Source organism: Adiantum capillus-veneris, chromosome 19 (assembly GCF_014529385.1).
Source record: "Adiantum capillus-veneris isolate H3 chromosome 19, ASM1452938v2, whole genome shotgun sequence".
In the NCBI taxonomy this organism is placed as follows: domain Eukaryota; kingdom Viridiplantae; phylum Streptophyta; class Polypodiopsida; order Polypodiales; family Pteridaceae; genus Adiantum; species Adiantum capillus-veneris.
In genome coordinates this window covers 88,372,713-88,390,478 of record NC_140949.1, presented here as the reverse complement: position 1 = coordinate 88,390,478, position 17,766 = coordinate 88,372,713, and the positions used below count along the sequence as shown (strand labels likewise).

General features: G+C 42.7%; 1 protein-coding gene across 2 annotated transcripts; it reads right to left on the bottom strand.

The window, feature by feature from the left end:
* Positions 1-5,155: 5,155 nt before the first annotated feature.
* LOC147434422 (protein yippee-like At5g53940) lies at positions 5,156-17,468 on the bottom strand. Of its 2 annotated transcripts, none has more exons than XM_086490892.1 (6): positions 17,178-17,468; positions 16,632-16,788; positions 15,459-15,502; positions 5,690-5,798; positions 5,544-5,599; positions 5,156-5,459 (listed from the first exon to the last, which is right to left on the bottom strand). In XM_086490892.1, exons 2-6 carry the CDS (start codon positions 16,725-16,727, stop codon positions 5,396-5,398), a joined length of 369 nt encoding a protein of 122 aa, XP_086347018.1. In that variant the 5' UTR covers positions 16,728-16,788; positions 17,178-17,468; the 3' UTR covers positions 5,156-5,395. The 2 variants fall into 2 exon arrangements, with proteins under 2 accessions (XP_086347018.1, XP_086347017.1); XM_086490891.1 differs by lacking the exon at positions 17,178-17,468 and adding an exon at positions 16,895-16,919.
* Positions 17,469-17,766: the final 298 nt, after the last annotated feature.

The window sequence follows — 17,766 nt, the reverse complement described above, 5'->3', positions numbered from 1 at the left end:
CATGGTTGACCTTTGGACACAACCTTTGAATTTTGGAACCTTAGCATTTTGGAAGTCTTAATGGGCTGAACCTTAGGGTCTTTTTAGCCCATTGTTGCACATGGATCTTTTGTAGATGGCCCCCCCTTTGGATCCCTATTTTCCCTCCTTTGGATCCATACTGTGGCCGGTCTGCTAGCTTAACCAATATTCTAGCTTTTTCTCCCCTGGAACTTCCCAATATTAAATGATCAGTTTAACATGAGAAAATCATTTAAGAGAATTAGATATTGATTATTATGACACTGCCTCTTGAAGCACCTGTCAGAAATCTTTGTGAAGGTTGTATTTTGGGTAAAATGCAGCGTTCTAAGTTTCCAAAGGTTGGGTCAGTTCGTGCTACATGAAGATACAGTTTAAGCAATGTGACGGTGGTATTTCCTTGTGTTAGAAACGTTACATAGAGACATTGCTATGTAAGTTTGGACTTAAGGACTGCAAACCTATTGCCACTCCCATGGAAACAGGTTTGAAGTTGAGTCTACATGATGCTGCCGATCCTACTGGGCTGATGTCACTCTTTACCAAACTGTTGTTGGCTGCCTCATTTATGTATGCAACATGCTTTTCATACTCAAATTGGGCTGGTTGTTTTGACACGGAGTGTCCACAAGTGGTTTTTGTTTCATGCTTGGCAATTCATGTATATCATGGTTGAGCAAGAAGCAACCTATTGTGGCCACTTCGAGTTGTGAGGCTGAGTACAGGACGGTCTTCACAGCTACGGTTAAGTGTGCATGGCTCAGACGCCTTATGGATGATTTGGGTGTTGGACATGACACTGCCAACACTATCTACAGTGACAGTCAGAGCACATTGGCAGTTGCAAGGAACCCAGTTTTTCATGCTCGCACAAAGCACATTGAGGTGCATTACCACTATGTCAGGGAGAGTCTCTCAGCAAGAGAGATCAGCTTGGCTTATGTGCCAACACAAGACAACCTTGCAGATCTTTTCACAAAGGCATTGTCTCGTGAGAAGTTCGAAGCTTTCCGCAAAGGTTTGGGCTTACTCCCCTTTGTGGATTGATCATGTCCTCAACGCATGGCACTTCCCTTTACTCATGTGCCAGCTCTCGTTTACCACATCACTCCAGGGGGATTTGTTACCATATACATGTGGTAGTGATGTGTGTGAACACACTTAGGACCGCCGGGGCATTTTTTCCCGCTTTAGGAGGTTTTTTCCCTCGTGCATTGTATATTTGCCCATCACTCTAGGGCTATCTATCTTTCCATTGCACACTAAGGAAAACACTCTCTATTGTGTTCCTTGAGCTTCCTTCGCCTTCTCCAAGATGTATGTGTTTTCTTGCAACCCTAATTTCATCAAGCATTACAATTGGAATAGCTAACGTGTAATGATTAATTACTATACTGTCGTTATTTTTCACTAACGAGTGAGTTTATGCTATGTAGATTAGAACTCTGAAAACTGAGGAGGAGGAGTCATCAATAAAGCCAATAATTCTTGGCTATTTATTTTAGCATAAGTGTCATAGTTATTTTTTTAATAAGTCGGTTGCTCCGTTGTACAAAGTCAATGAGAACCTACCCTATGAAGGTTCATGCAAAAATTGATTGGTACCACACATGAAAAGTGTAAAGAGATTTTGGCACCAACTGAGTTAATAAAGAAATTGAATGCCCAAATCTAAAGAGGTGCCTTGGACTTTGGGAGTTGTCACTTTAAGCTATTCTCTTGCAAGATTCTTTTTCTCTTCTCTTATGCTATGCTATGTGTAATCATATTTCTCTCTTACAAATTGTCGCCATTAGAGTTATTCTTGTGTGCGTGTATGGTGCTACCTTGTTTAATTGTGTATGTACTTGATTAAGGGAGAGGGGTTTGCTATGTGTGTGTGTGTGTGTGTGTGTGTGTGTGTGTGTGTGTGTAAGGTAGAATATTCTAGCACCTACTTTCCCAACAACTTAATTATCTTGTATAGGGAAGATCACAAATGGATCATAGTCTATTGAGGTAAGCCTTTAGCTTACACTCAATTATAAAAATCCCTAAAAATCCAAGCATACACCATTATGTGCATAATCACACGTTCCCAGAGAACCCTATAGCCTCACACATGATACTCATTCCACAAACACATGTTACACACTCGATAGCCACATGCTACTTGTGGTAGGTCACATGATTGTTTGCCATTGCGATATGTGGTGCATATCCATCCACTCATTGATTCCAAACCTCCACTTTGAACCTACATAAGACTACTCTCTTAATTTTTACAATAAATCAAGCAACTCATATTTCCATATTGTGTATTGTGCTTTTTCTACTCTACCTCATTATCTACTGCTATGGTGCAAGAACCATGAATGCTACAATGGTTTACCTCCCATAGTCCGTACATGCGGTATCAGAGCTTGGAGTGCGATTAACACTTCCTAATCACCTTTATGATCCTAGTAGATTAGTATTAGCACAAGATTGCATTTTTAGAGCTCAATTGAATTGCTTGTCATTGGATATGTGCAAAAGCTAAAGTCCTATGCCTTGTGGACATAATCATACTCTCATTGCATTTTGCATTTGCTTGATTGTGTGTGCATTGCTATATGTTTTTCCCGCTTTATTCAAGCCAAATTACTTTGCTTGAGAGCATTAATTGAGTATTGATATGTATGGTATGCATAGTAGTTTTCCACAAGCTTTTAAATGCATTAATCCGCGCTCCATTTGGACTAAGTACCAAGCAATAATACCTTGATTAAATCCTTGTGTGGTGGGAAAGGCTCTCCATGCTTAGCAAACTACCAAAACAAGTGCCCAAGGGAGATCTGACATGCCTCAATGGATAGACCAAAGGTACACACAACCGCTATTGCTATTGCCATCTACTCCTGCACACGAGACCACTGAAAGCAAAGATCTGGTGGGATCTTCTCCTAGTAAAAGACCTCATCAAGAGGGAGATAGACCTGTCTTATGACATGACTTCCATCTAGAGAGCAGGGAACATCTCCTCTCCATTGTTTGCACCTCAAATGTGGTGCCTTGCATTTGGATGGTCACATTGTCTCTAGTAGATGCTCTAAGAAGAAAAACGCAAGAGGAATCCCATTGTTGCCCATCTGACATGCCGGTGGTGTTGCCGTGCTCATGGCGAAGAAAAATGTTGGGTTTCATGAAAAACACTAGGAGGGGCTGCTCACAAACACAAGCAAGCGACCCCCCCAAATACATTAGGACTGCCCACTAGGGGTGCCCTGCACCACAAGGGCTAGTGCACACACTATCCCTATGGTACCCTCCCCACTCATATATAGCCCCAAGTCTACAACTGTCCAACAACCCCCATCACTAGAAAATAGGGGAAATGTGGCAGATGGGCACCATAAGCCCAAGAGGGCCAAGGGGAAAAAATTTGGCAAGGCTTCCCAACCTACATGAGCCTAATGGCCATGGGAAAAAAGCCAAAACCTGGAGTTGGAACATGACTAAAAAATCCCGACATGAGAAAACTACCTCCTAGCCGAGCACACCCACAAAAAAGCCCACACTCCCTACTCCCTATCCACTTGATTGAGCCCTGTGGATCAATCTTGCTTTTTGGTGTTTGACCAATTAAAGGTTATATCAATTTCGGTAGCTGACCTTCAATTTCAGCTCTTAGTTGTAAAATCTTATTGCTTGAAGAAATGAAAGGCTTCACTTGTGTGTGTGTGTGTGTGTGTGTGTGTGTGTGAGAGGATCTCGCCAAGTAGTTCTGTAGTAAGCACCCCCCTCATTCCCTCCCTTACTATTTTGCACTTTTGGCATTAGCACTCCTAAAACACCAAACTTATCTACCCCAACATGTGCACTTAAAATCTCTCTCTCTCTCTCTCTCTCTCTCTCTCTCTCTCTCTCTCACACACACACACACACACACACACAGCTCTTTCAAATTGACCAAATAGACAACTATTTGGGTGAAAAAACTATGCTAAACCTCGAGCAAAATGTGCTTGAGCCAGTAAAATCCAGAATATCCGGATCTCAACAAACCACCAAGACATACCACATACAAGACTATGAGCCCGACAATAGCATCCAATCCAGGAAGAAGAGGCAAACAAGCCTTGAACAATCCTGACAAGAAAACGCATAGGGTAAAGGGGCCAGTATAGAGACATCTAACTTGTATTGGTCATTCCTCTCATTTTCTTCATCTGATTGGAAGTATAGAGACATCTAACTTGTATTGGCCATTCCTCTCAATTTCTTCATCTGATTAGAGCAGGAGGAGGTGCAGAAGATGCCCGCTAAAGAGTGAAATCTGACAACAATGGCAGAAATTTCTGCAAAGGCACGATTTCCCATGCAAAATGGCGTCTCACAAGCATTAGAGACGATCAAGCCCCATTAATAGTACGCTATTCAAATTACGGGCGAACCCATATGCAAGTGTCCAAGCATATCCCAAAAATTTGCCTCTAGATTTTATTTTTATTTTTTTCTTTTGGGGGGGGAGTCCACCACTCCTGGTGGGCGGTCTCTTTAGAACCCCTTTTATCCTTGCAATCCACCTTTATCAAGACAAAGCAAGCAAGGGGACTTCAAGACAAAGTATGGGGTGTCTAAAATCGATTCTTCGGCAATTTTGGGAAAACATGGACATAATTCTGACTTTTCTAGAGGCCACCCTAGCATAAAGACAAAAAACAAAAGAACAAAAACAAGGACTAAGCAAAAACAACAAATAGCTCAATTCCAATTCTGAAATAAACAAAGCAAGGACGAGCACAGGAAAATAGAGCTACTGCGGGGAACTCTCCTCTCCATGCTAGCACTGAAGTAGTAAAAAGTAAAAAGACAACCCCTGCAAACCCACAAAGTTGCACCCATGAACAAGAAATTGGACAACGGCAAGCAGGGTAGACATCCACCACCACACACACGCACGCACGCACGCACACACGCATGCATGCCTCAGCGACGGAATCCGTTGCTAGGGGGACTCTCTCTCCACATAAGCAAACAAATTTTGTCTGCATATCCAGATATGACACACGGCAAGTAACTCTGTATCATCAAAAAAAACATTTTTAGATGCTCTTCCTTGCAAGAATTTCATGATCTGGCTTAAAAAAGGGCCGCAACTTTGCTCATCCTAGAACACCCAACATGCACCTTATTCAGTAAGACGAGCGAGTGATACAGATCCAAAAATATGCAGAGTAGTTATAATCATCATGCAACTATTTACAATTGCTTCCTGTCTGGAAATATGACAGATTATACTACAGATTAGGGCTTAAAATGTTTGAATTCTTTTTCTATCAAAGGAAAAATGCAAAATTCACATGCGGTGTTCAATAAATATCAGAAACATGCACGTTGTCCATCTTCAACCTTACGCCTCGTCTGCATCACTGCTTATGAGATTTGCTTCTTTTGGCCCTCCGACTATCCGTCCCCTGTATCAGGGCAAAAACCCGAAAATTAACATACAAAGCAAGCTGTAACCATCATTAAATTGTACTGCTTTTCAAAAGCTTCACCTTTCCAATATAAACTTTCCCTCCTTGTACTTTTGGGCTTCTTCATATGCGGCTTCCTGCAAAATCACATTTTTCAGATTAAATACACCACAAGAACACGATATCAACTCAAGAATCAAACCTTAGGTTACAGCGAAAGTGCATACATATTTCCACCCCACATTCTGGCAACAGCAAACGCAAAAGATGTCAGCAACAACATGCATCCCAGTTGTCATCATTCGCTCTTCTGTCTCTCCCACAGTAACATTAACTCTGCAAAGCCAAGATTACAGACTCTTTAAAAAGAAGGTTCCAACTTTCACTAGAGAAATCCCATTATACTTCATCCAATGATGATTGGACAACATGGAAGCTTGCATACAGCCATGCCATAATACTACAAAGAGAGATCCCTCATGCTTGTGCAAGTTACCAAGGTTGCATTTCAAACGCGTATTTATTAGTCTTCCCAATACCGTACGATAAAAATTATGTGCTGGTATTTGGTACTTTACGTACTCGTCATTTATACTCACACAAATACACATACATGCGTGTATGCATGCATGTATCTAGGGTTGTGTACATAATACATGCATTTACATGTATGCAAGCATGCATAAGTACACATGTACATCTATTTGTATACTACACCTAGCAATCTTATTGTACCTATCCACCCTGCTTGTGTACTGCACCTAAAGTGTGCACATCCTTCAACAAAAGAGTAAGACTAAAATTAACCAATAACATAAAGTTACAACTGTCACAAAGTGATGATGTGGCATGAGCTAAAGGACAGACTCCGGACAAAGAGGGGTCAGAGCCCTACTGAAAGATGCAGAATTAGTCCGAGAACTTAAAAATGGAAGGACATCCAAATTTATAAGTTGTGCCGACTTATGGGGTCCTGTAGGCTGTCCTATGTGGGGCCCAAGGGACTAAAGGTTAAATAAAGGGCTGTTGATGTGGCAGTGTATGGAATTGTGCTGCTGACATGGCACCTGTACAAATTTTCGCGATTTGCGCTGGCAGCCCTTAGCGCTAGCTTTGGGACCCAGATGCTTTTAGATTTGAAGTTTTTCTCGTACATTGTGCTTTGTCAAGCATTAATAATAAAGAAATACCAAAAGGGGCGCCAGTCTTTGCTCCGGGCGCGGAACTACGCCGTACCGTGTTGTCTCTCTCTCTTAGTTTTGCTCAGTTGATTCAATTTGCTCTCGTGTGTTGTGAAAGATTTGTCAAAGTCGACGATGCAAAAGTGAAGAGACCAAGGGGAGAAAGCACGAGAGAGAGAGAGAAATGAAATGATATATTAACGTCTTCAAAAGGCCAAAATGACCTATGAGACCATCAGATACAAAGTGGTGAATCTAACACAATGTCTGAAGTACAAGTAAAAAAAGTACTGAATGTAAAATGTGAAAAATGAAAAATGAAGTGTGAAATGTGAAATGTAAAATAGGCCCTGAATGACACTGGTTGTCGTGCTAGAATGCCTCTGATCCTCTGCTGGAGTCTCCTTCGATGGAGTGTGCTCCTGTGTCTCGGTCGTGATCGTCTCGATCTCCCAAGCTCAATCGCCCTGTCAATGAGAGTGCCTTTGGTATGAATGTGGGTACAACTCTGTGCTGGTGGTTGGTCTCCTGGCTCCCTTGATCCAAAGAAATCTGTGATCTGTCTCTGTGACTGTCGTACTCCATGTCTCCTTAGCAGACTATCTCTATGTCGATGTAGCTCAAGTAGATATAAGCCAAGGCATCTCTGATCCTGATACCTCATGACTCTATCTAGGGGTCCAAAACCCTCCCTAAATAAGCAATGGAAGCGCCCTCGTATCTCATAATACACAGTGCAATGGCATATGTAGTGTAGCTCTGTCTCTGGCTCTCTATCGCATAGTTGGCATATCCTATACTCCGGTGGTATCCCTCTGAATCTACCCGTCTCAATCTCCAGCTGGTGTGAGGATGTGCGAATCTGACCAATAGCACATCGCAGACCATGAGACAAATGAGTGTCCATGTAGCTCGGACAAATCACAAACCCATCTCCCGAAAGTTGGAGAAGATGCTCTTTGTAGAAAGCCATCTTCGTGCCCAACTCCTGCATCGGCTCTACCCATGTCCTCCTGGTGTCCAACTGTATAAGATCCTGACGAATGAGTCTAGTGATCTCCGTCCGTGTGACTTGCAATGAGGGTGCATCCAAGGAATATTGAAAAGGAGGCAGTCTATCCATGCTGAAACCATGAGGTCATCTGTGCATACCAACATGATGCGTCTCCCTGCATTACAAACTGTCTAGAGGACTCAAGAGCCAATCTAGTATATCTGCCTCTATGTGTATCCCATAGACTGTGCATAAAGGACACACATAGAGAGAGAGAGAGAGAGAGAGAGAGAGAGAGAGTCTCTTGAACCAACCAACCCTTGGAAATGCATAATTGATTGTGAATACAATGGGGGCTGAGGGTTGCTTATATAGCAACCTCAGTAAATTGCCCTACCCAAACTTTGACAAATAAGTAAAATAAATATCTAAAAGCCAAACTAAATAATGGGATCACATTGGGCAATTCACTTGAGATGCCAAAACTCACACCCTCTCTACAACTCGTAATGGACATAAATAGTGAGATCAAGTCGACGAACAAGCTACCATGGACACCGAGCAGCTGCAGCTGCAGCTGCAGACTACTGGATACAACTCGCATTTGCTAATCCTCAACTTTGCACCTTAGAAGAATGCCATCTTGAGCATCGGTTGCCTTTTAGAAAATTGAACTATAGACCGCACTACGTCCCAAGAATCCCCATTCGTGAACTGTGAACACATCACACCCAAAAATAATACTCCAAGATAATGAACTGTGAAACCCATCCTGTCCATGATCCGACCAATAGCAATGGATTGTGCACTCATCCATAGTGTTCTAGATACGTCTGATTGGTTCCTTACCACATGCATGTGCCTTGAACTCCGACCTACAGGTTCAAACACTGATAACTTGAACTCCAACACAAGGGTCCAAATTAATTATACGGAACATTGTTTGCCCCTCTCTGTAACTCACAAGACTCTCTCTAGCTGAAGCTAGTGGCGGCAACTATCCTCTGACTAGAAATCTGGGGTCGTGGCCACTGTGATCACCACGTGTGCCATGCCGATCTCCTCTGTCAAATCTTTATTACCGTAATCTCTGTCCAACTTGCCTTCGTCTTTGTCTTCCTGTAAGTTCTTGCTTTTGTCTTTGGTTTCAGACTCCCGAGCCAAACAAAGCGTCATGTCACATTTATGTCGCACCTCGTGGGTACCAAGGCAGCTAGCTGAGTACTTGTATTGCCATCCTTGTCAAGCTTGCCTTTGCCTCTGTCCTCTAGCGAACTCATCCATTTGCTTTTGGCTTCACAATCTCGAGCCAAACTATTTGCCGGTTTCCTTGATAACTTTTGTCGAGCATAGGCCAGATGGTTGATCTACTATCCATAGCCACTTGTTGGTGTTGGTCATTGAAGGTTGAAGCTATGAACAAAAAGCCTTGCCCTTGCCATCCCTGTCAAGCTTGCCTTTTTCTCTATCCTTTTGTGAGCTCTTGCCCTTGAATTTGGATTTGCACTTGTCACAAAATGATGATGTGGCATGCTTTAAGTTGTTCCAACTTATGGACACCTGCCGACAGGGCCTCAAGTGACACTAGGCATTAAAAAAAAGGCTGGCTGGCATGTTGTACGTACTACGAACGCCACAATTTGCGCTAACATGCTGACGTGGCAAGCCGTATGGAACCCGCATTTTGCGCTAACAAAAGCTAACATGGCACTGTACGGACGCCTATGTTTTTCGCTGACAGCTTTTGGGCTTGAAGCTTTTGAGTTAGAAGCTTGCTCACCACAGTATCCAGTTCTCGCATTCATATGGGAGTCTTGATGCAATAGAATCATTCAACATGCGTCATCATTCATTCATTCAAATTCATCATTCTTATCTCGAATCGAAAGGATATCCAATTCATTCCAGAGTTGTCGTCGCTCTCGTTCTCACCGTCTCATCCTTGATTTCACCTGCAAAGCAGGCAAGGAGATGGCTCACCTCGTTGCAAAAGAGTGGATGTCCAGCTCCATGCTTCCCAATCCATACAAAAGTGATTTCCTCGCTCCTATTTCCGGTTATCTGTCACAAACAACCAGATTGTCAGTACATCAGTATCTCTTTCGATGTCCTTTGCAATATTCGGTTTATCTTCTGGTCAACAGTTCTGTTCCATCTCTTCCTGCGAGTAAAGCTTTCGCTTTTCAGCACCCGTTTGTCCTTTTAGCTTTCGTCCCATCCTCAGAGGAGACTCAATGGCCTCACACCATCTCGAGTGAATCTCATCAATCGTGTAATTCTTCAGGTGTTTTCGCAAATCTCGGGTCTCTAGAGTACTTCATCAATCTTTTCACACCCAGGTCAACGTGCAGTGGACGCTTGTATTCTGCTCTGGCAAACTTCTCCGCCAAAAATTTGCCCAAATCTTCATTCTTTTCTTCAGTTCCCGCACCGGATTTCAACTTTTCTTTGCCTTCCCATTGAGAGATGTTATCGCCATCAAATTTTTCACAAGAACTCATGTGTAATCTGGGATTCTTAATAGCTTTATGCCCTGTAAGACACAGCGATATAGACAAGAGCGCGCCCAGTGGCTAATAAGTCGACACGAGATTCTTCAATAACAATTTCCAAAGTGCCCTGTCTGCTCTTTGAAAGGACCAGTATGCTTTGAGAAAAGCACACGCCTGATGCTCTAATACCATTGTCACAAACTTGGACATCCCAAGTCTAGAATCTGTAGCGACACGAGAGAGAATCACTTCAAATACTTCACAGCTTTAAAATCATAGTTCAATTCGAAACAACACGACTCGGCGTAGTTCCGTGCCCAGAGGTATTGGCCCCAAAACCTGGCGCCCCTTTCGGTATTTCTTTTATATTAATGCTTGATCAAAGGTACAATTGTCCGCAAGTCCTCGCTTCAGACTTTGCGTCTAGATGCCCTGAAAAGTGAGGCCCTTAAGGTTCTTTTATTCTTACAAGGGATGCCAAAAGCAGAGCCCCAAAAGCAATTAAACTCAAAAGCAAACTGTTCCAAAAGATTCAAACTTAAAAGCAATAACCCCCAAAAGCAACTTGTTTCAAAAATCTATCAGAAAAGCACTCAGCATAATTTACGAAACTCCATACAAGCCGCCACGTCAGCACCTGTAAAAAATCCGTATTGTCAGCCATGTCAGCATGTCAACAGATGGAAATTCCAGACATCCGTATTGTCTACCACGTTAGCGTCCATAGTGCCAGTCCATGTCATCAGGCTGTCTCGGGTGGTCATGCCACGTCATCAATTTGTGATAGTGCCAACTTGGCACTCCACTAGTGGTCAGCCACAAGAGAGAGGAGTTTGAAGAGGCGACCAATTCGGAGCCTTGACTTGTTCGAGGGCTCCTACACGACAACGATGAGGCAGCTTTTTTGGAGCGGAGTTGTGCGGCGAGTATTGTACGTGGGAGCGGCTTCGTGCCAATCTTGCGGCTTTGGAGAGGCAACCAATTCCAAGCCTTGATTTGTTCAAGGCTCCCACACCGCAAATTGGAGAGGAATTGTGTTGAGAGCTTAGTTCGTGGAGCAGTTAAGTACCAATTTTTGCAAATATTGGGGGGTTTGGAGTTTCGGACTCGAAAGAGGGATAGCGGATTTTGCAAAGCGGCTTGGGAATAGCACAAGAGTGGAACTACTTGGAGATTTTGCAGCTTGGTACATACGGCCACCCTTGGAGTGCGAGAAGGTTCCCGGAATTCTAGATCTTGCAACTTCATTATCGCCCCCCACCCCCCCCCCCCCCCCCCCCCACACCCCCGACAATGACAAATTGAACAACAATAACTACGCTCATTGGAATTTGATCATGCGACTCTGGGTTCTCACCAAAAGGCTTATGGGATGTTGTCGATAGCTTGAAGCCCCATCCGCAAGGGATTCCCACACTAGGTACACCCGCCTTCAAGATGACGAATATCTCAAATCGTGTTGATTGGAATGCGGCTAATGCGAAGGCAATGTCGGCCATTGCGGAATCCCTTACAAACTACCTTTCTCCAGCTATTCAGACTTTGACGACTGTCACAAACGAGAGCGCACACGAATAATCAACAAGATGAAAATAAATAATCTTTCAACTAAACAAAGTTGAGGCAGAAGTTCGACACAGTATTTGGGACCTGAAGATGGGTTGGTCCCCCCCCCCTTTAGAGAGAATCCTTTATTAGGGAGAATCTTTTTACAAGCACAAGAATCGGAGAGAACCCCTCCGTTCTAAATCTCTAACTCAATGGTCGTTCCTTCTCGTAAGGGAAATCCGAGAGACGAGCTCTCAATCCTTTTTTCGTCTGTACTCGGAGTCGAGACTTCGCAGGCAGACAATTTTCGAATTCCGTTCCCGGAATTCCCAAGCATAGACCGAAGCCTTCTTGCTTCTCCTTCGCAATGAAGTACCTACAAACACACACACAAACACGCGACAACAATTCGTATGGCGAATCCACAGTAGATACATGTCGCTCTTGCGCGGGAAAAGCGACTTCCGTGCTTCATCGTCTCACGATCTCTTGCATTATCTGGCGGTAGAGTCTTCCCTTGATGACGTTGGTAACCTTCTTTCAGTGAGGGCATGCGGTGCTTTTATAGCTCCTTGGCCACGGCACGAATAGCTGCTCGCGTAGAGATCACGGCCTTTTTTTTTTTTGCGTTGTTCTACCCGAGAGAATTCGCTGGCTGGTTTTGTTGCTTTATTTTCTAAGTGGCTGCCCACTTATTAAGTGGGCGGCCGGCATATTTTAAAATTGGTCTGAACCTATCCAAAAACTCAATAAAACCTTATAAGTTAAAAACAATGTCTTTCACAACACTTCCCAGGTGTCCCTGGATGCAACCACATGCACGAATGTAATGCAAACATAGATTCCTTGCGGGAAAGCGTCTGCTCTTCCCGAAAAACTCGTTAAAATATTCCGCTTTTTAAGAAAAGCTTCTTAGAACCCATCTTTATTCTTGTGCTTACATCTTTACGCGTATTTCTCTTTCCGGTTCGGGTTTCCTGCCAGACCAACGAGATATTCCCTTTCCGATGCTCCCGTCACCCCATCACGTGACGCATTAGGAATATTCGTTTCCCGGTCACTCCCACCGAACTAACGGTAAAACCCTTTCGCGATGCTTAATGTCACCCATCATATGACGCATCAGAGTTTTCCGTTCCTGATGGCTTTTAATAATTCCAGTAGATCTACAGTTCCTAACCTTACGGTTCAAGTACACATCTTTAAATATCCTAATTTCAATAAAAAGAAATTACTTGAGAAAATAAGAAACTAAGAAAATAGTCCATTTAGCAACAATGACTATAAAAAACATATGGTTCAAGCTCGTCGGAATGTTTGATCGGGATTCTACGATGCGAACAATCACCCTTCTTAGACTGTTATTTGCCGTCCAGTTTCCACGGGAAGTTCCATGCAATCATTTCTTATGAAGGCTAATGTTATTCATGATCAACTATCGGCTATGAAAAGTGCACTGACGAGCACTCAATTAGCTGCTTTGGTTCTCATGAAGTCGCCCAAGGAGTATGAAACGTCGTCTAGGACACTTCAGCTACAAGTCACGAAGGAAAAGTTGGAAATTTGATAATCTCAACTCTTTTCTCATTGAGAAGGAAGCCGTGTTCATAACTCGAGGCAAAATTCAGATTTTTGAGACAGATGGGGAAGCACATGGGGAAGCCCTTGCTTCCAGAAAGAGGACGAAGAACCATTGTTATAATTGTGGAAAGCGCGGTCATTTGGCCAAGGATTGTAGATCCAAAGGCAAAGACAAAGATTCTACAAAGAACGAAGGCAAACGCAAGCAGCAAGAGGAAAGCAGTGATAGTGACTCAAGGAAGGACAACAAAGAGGCTGCTGGTGTGGTGATGACTACACTAGCACGAACTCCCGTTTTCTAGTCACATGGAGATCAGTGTCGCCACTAGCTTCAGCTAGAGAGAGGCTTGTGTGTGGCAGAGGGGCAAGCAATGCTCCATATAATTAATTTGGACCCTTGTGTTGGAGTTCAAGTTATTGGTGTTTGGACCCTTAGGTCGGAGTTCAAGGCACATGTATCTGGGAGGGAACCAATCGGACGTATCGAAAACACTATGGATGAGTGCACCAATCCATTGTTGGTCGGATCATGGACAGGATGTGTTCCATAGTTCATTATCTTGGAGTATTATATTTTGGACGTGATGTGTTCACAGTCCACGAATGGGGATACAGTTCAAATTTTTTACGAAGGCAACCGATGCTCAAGACCCCAAGGACCCTTATATACTCCCCATAGAAAGTTGTTCAACCTAACCCAAATAAAGTATGTGCATGACTAACTTACTAAATAGGTCATAAACTAGGCACTCGCATGAGATGCATAACACCTAGGTCTTGTGATCCTTTGATAATCATCACAAATCAATCCCTTTAATTAATACATATTCTTCTCAACAAACTCGAGTCTACCTTTCTCCAAACTAGAAAGTGGACAAGGCTATATTAGATGCTTTTCCAAGATTTCATTGACTTGGTTTAGAAATTTCCTTCGGCTTGCTCACATACAAGGAATATAGTGATTAATTTGGTCGTGAGCTACAGGATCGGTCTTGTGAACTTTTGGGTGTCCAAACCCATTTTCAAGGACGGAGAAACATATTCCTTTTGACTACTTTTTTTGTAGAAACATGAGCTACTATTGGAACTTGTCAATCAATTCCATCTACATGCATAAGATATTGTTGACACTTAAGTTTGAAACCAAGGGAAGCGAGGAGAGAAGATTATTTATCCTTGTACTCACCCAATCTTGAGATTTGAGCTATACTTGAGATAAGTTATCCCTTAGTTCAAACAAGATCAAATCTCATTAAATGCTCTGACATCCATCCATTCAGAATTGCCTTTTGCCTTTCTTCTTGCTCACGTTTTCTTGCACATATGTATTTGAACTAGTAAGAGAGAAATCAACTTCTTCTTGCAAATGGGGACAATCTTGTTACCATGTCCCTTTTCACAAATAGTCTTTCCTCCATATAAGCCTTCAGCTGAGAGACTATGAGCTACTGAGTTACTTATTACCCTCTAGCTTCTTTGAAAAGCATAATTGTACAGCTAGGAAAGATTATAAAGGATGCGCTTTGTTGATCAGGGTGCAAGTTCTGCCTACTTCAGTTCTCAGATCTAAAGCAATAGTTCCAAAAGTCTTGAAGTAAATGTTACGGACTCATAATTCAGACAGATGAAGGACTTGTAACTCTTGCTTTAGTTTAAGATGGTAAATGCACTCTATTCAAAGAGTCAAGTTACCTACCTATACTTCAGAGGACCTCAACCAAACATTCTTCTAAACATTCATTAGATCTAATATTTAGGCACTGCGCTTGCCACGCATCAACCGGATTTTGTGGAATTTCAATTCGAGAGAAAGAGAGTGAGAAAGGTATGCTTGCTTGACAAAGTAAACGATTTCGCAGCGATGAGATTGTCCATGTAACGCATACTAGAACTAGACCATTCAAAAGCCACCACATTCATACACAATGGCCACCAAGACACCTCATGTCAACTACTTCCACAAGAGGGCCTTGGAAGTATTTTTTAAGCACCTGCATAACTACTGTCTCAACAGAGTACGATCAGTGCACCTTTAAGTTACTCATTATGTTCTCATCCATTTTCGGACAGCTCCTCAAACATGTCAATGATTAGCTAGAACGTTACCTCAATCTGTGTTGTCCTACGTACCAATGACATCCACAAGTTCGAACCATCGCATCATTCTTTCAATAAAATGGAAAATACAAGCAGAACTTACACAGAGTTAAAAAGATAGGCTGCTCCATGTCGACAGTGAAAGGTCTGCAAAGCGCCAAAACGTCTAATTAGCGGCACATCGGAACCTTTGACAAAACCAAGATCTATCAGTAACCTTGCTTTAGCAAAGTTTCTGGTCCTGAAAGAAAACAGAAAGTGAAGCATGCAACCACCTGATTTTGTATATTATTTCAAAGTCCTATCTTAACGCTGGTTCCTAAAGTGTCACTGGTTTATTCCCTTCCCTCAGGAAAAGTTCAACATCCTCACACATGCTCAACTCCAAAATAAAGTCAAGTCAAGCTTCTGCCTTGAAACAGAGATCTGAAGGGATGAAAAGCCATTAGACATCCTTTGAACCTGATATTAAGCACTACAACCAGCCAAAAATCATTGATGGACATAATTATAAACGCCAGACTTGAGCCATCCTACCATTGACAAAGGACTGCTCTTTTTAAACACAACCGCAAGACGCTACACTTTGGTGACCTAAATTGAAGTAAACTTCAGGTAAGGTCACAGTTTGATGCATAAAATGTCCCTCTCAAGTTCTTAATACTAACAAGAAAGCATACTTAAAGTTTTAAACGCCAGACTTGAGCCACCCTACCATTGACAAAGGACTGCTCTGAAAACCAGTGAGCTCAATGGAACTTTTGAACACAACCGCAAGACGCTACACTTTGGTGACCTAAATTGAAGTAAACTTCAGGTAAGGTCACAGTTTGATGCATAAAATGTCCCTCTTATGTTCTTAATACTAACAAGAAAGCATACTTACCAAACTACATACATCGAGTCAAATACTATAACACAAATACGCCTTGGTAAAATAAAGATAGAACCCCAACAAAGACAATAACAAATTTGCTTCCTGTGATACCCTGAGACCAAGGAAAATCAAGATGGGTAACCACAAGAAGCTTCAATGCCCGTGCAACAAAAAGTGTAAAAACTGGATGACACATCTTTTGATCCCATTACAGAACAACTATAGAAATATCTCAAGAGTACAAACATAGTTCTAAAAAATGTTTATAAAAATTGCCTTCCAAGCTCAATCCATTATTGCGATTTGTTATGATTGGCATCCTCATAGATTTATAGATCTTGAAATGAAAGACAATTCCCGGCAACTAAGAAGTAAAATACAGAAGTAAAGTCCACCTACCTTGGACATGAGCTCTTCAATATTGGCAAGATGGGTATGGCAGAGCTTGCACGTGTAGAACGCACCATCAAGCTTCGTCAGAAACAGACGACCCATCTTACACAAACCAAACAGCTTGCAAATATGCCAAAGTGCAGCCAAACTCTTCAAGCAGAGCCTGCCAGTAGAAAAGAACCCATGAGTAGCTGCCATGACCACATACTGCGCATCACACAACATAGAATTTTGTTTTCACAACCACTCATCACAAAGTAATGCCGTACAGAGAGAGCATAAATCTATATGTTCACCATCGCACAGGTGAGCTTGATCATACTACAAGAAGATGACGTCATCAGTTATAAACAGAAATATCAATGATCAAGGCGTGCTAGCAAGCTCATATGGATCTCTCTCTCTCTCTCTCTCTCTCTCTCTCTCTCTCTCTCACACACACACACACACACACAGAAAGAGCAAAGAGGCAACGCTTGATCCGGCTATTGATCGATGACCGCATATCAGCAAGAAACGCATGCTTTCCAAAGGAGAACCGGAAACGCGTACCTGATGAAAACGCAAGTGAAAACTTGCGGCTACCTGCGAAAAGTGCGTGAAAAGCTGGTGATTTCTCTCTCCCTCTCTCTCTCTCTCTCGGGGTTTCGGTGTGTTAACCAGAGGGAGAACGCGGAACCATAGAGAAAGCCGAGAAAGAGAAGAATGAAAGAGGGGAAGCCTGATGGTGATGATGGTAAGCCATGAGAAGAACAGACGAAGAACGCTGATGAGGCAGTAGGCTTTTATAGAAGAGGAAGTCTTGGTTGGCCTGTTTTTTTTTTTTGGGCTCGATCCAACAGTATCAGGCTCTCTCTTCTCATTCTTTTTGAGCCTTCAAAAGGTGGCCACTCTTATCTAGGCTAATAAGGTTTCACTTTCATTTGCATACCAAAGACTCCCTTTAAGCATATCCTTGCCTCTGTTCCTCTTTAAGCACTAGGCCGAAAGATGTTATAAGTGTGGCATCACCTTCGACCGCGGCACCTCCCTCCCTCTCTCTCTCCCCTTTTTGGCTCTCTTGCAAGTCACCGAGGGCCTAGAGGAAGGAGAAATTATCACGTGGGGAATCGAATCTCTCTCCCTTTTATAATAGTATAGA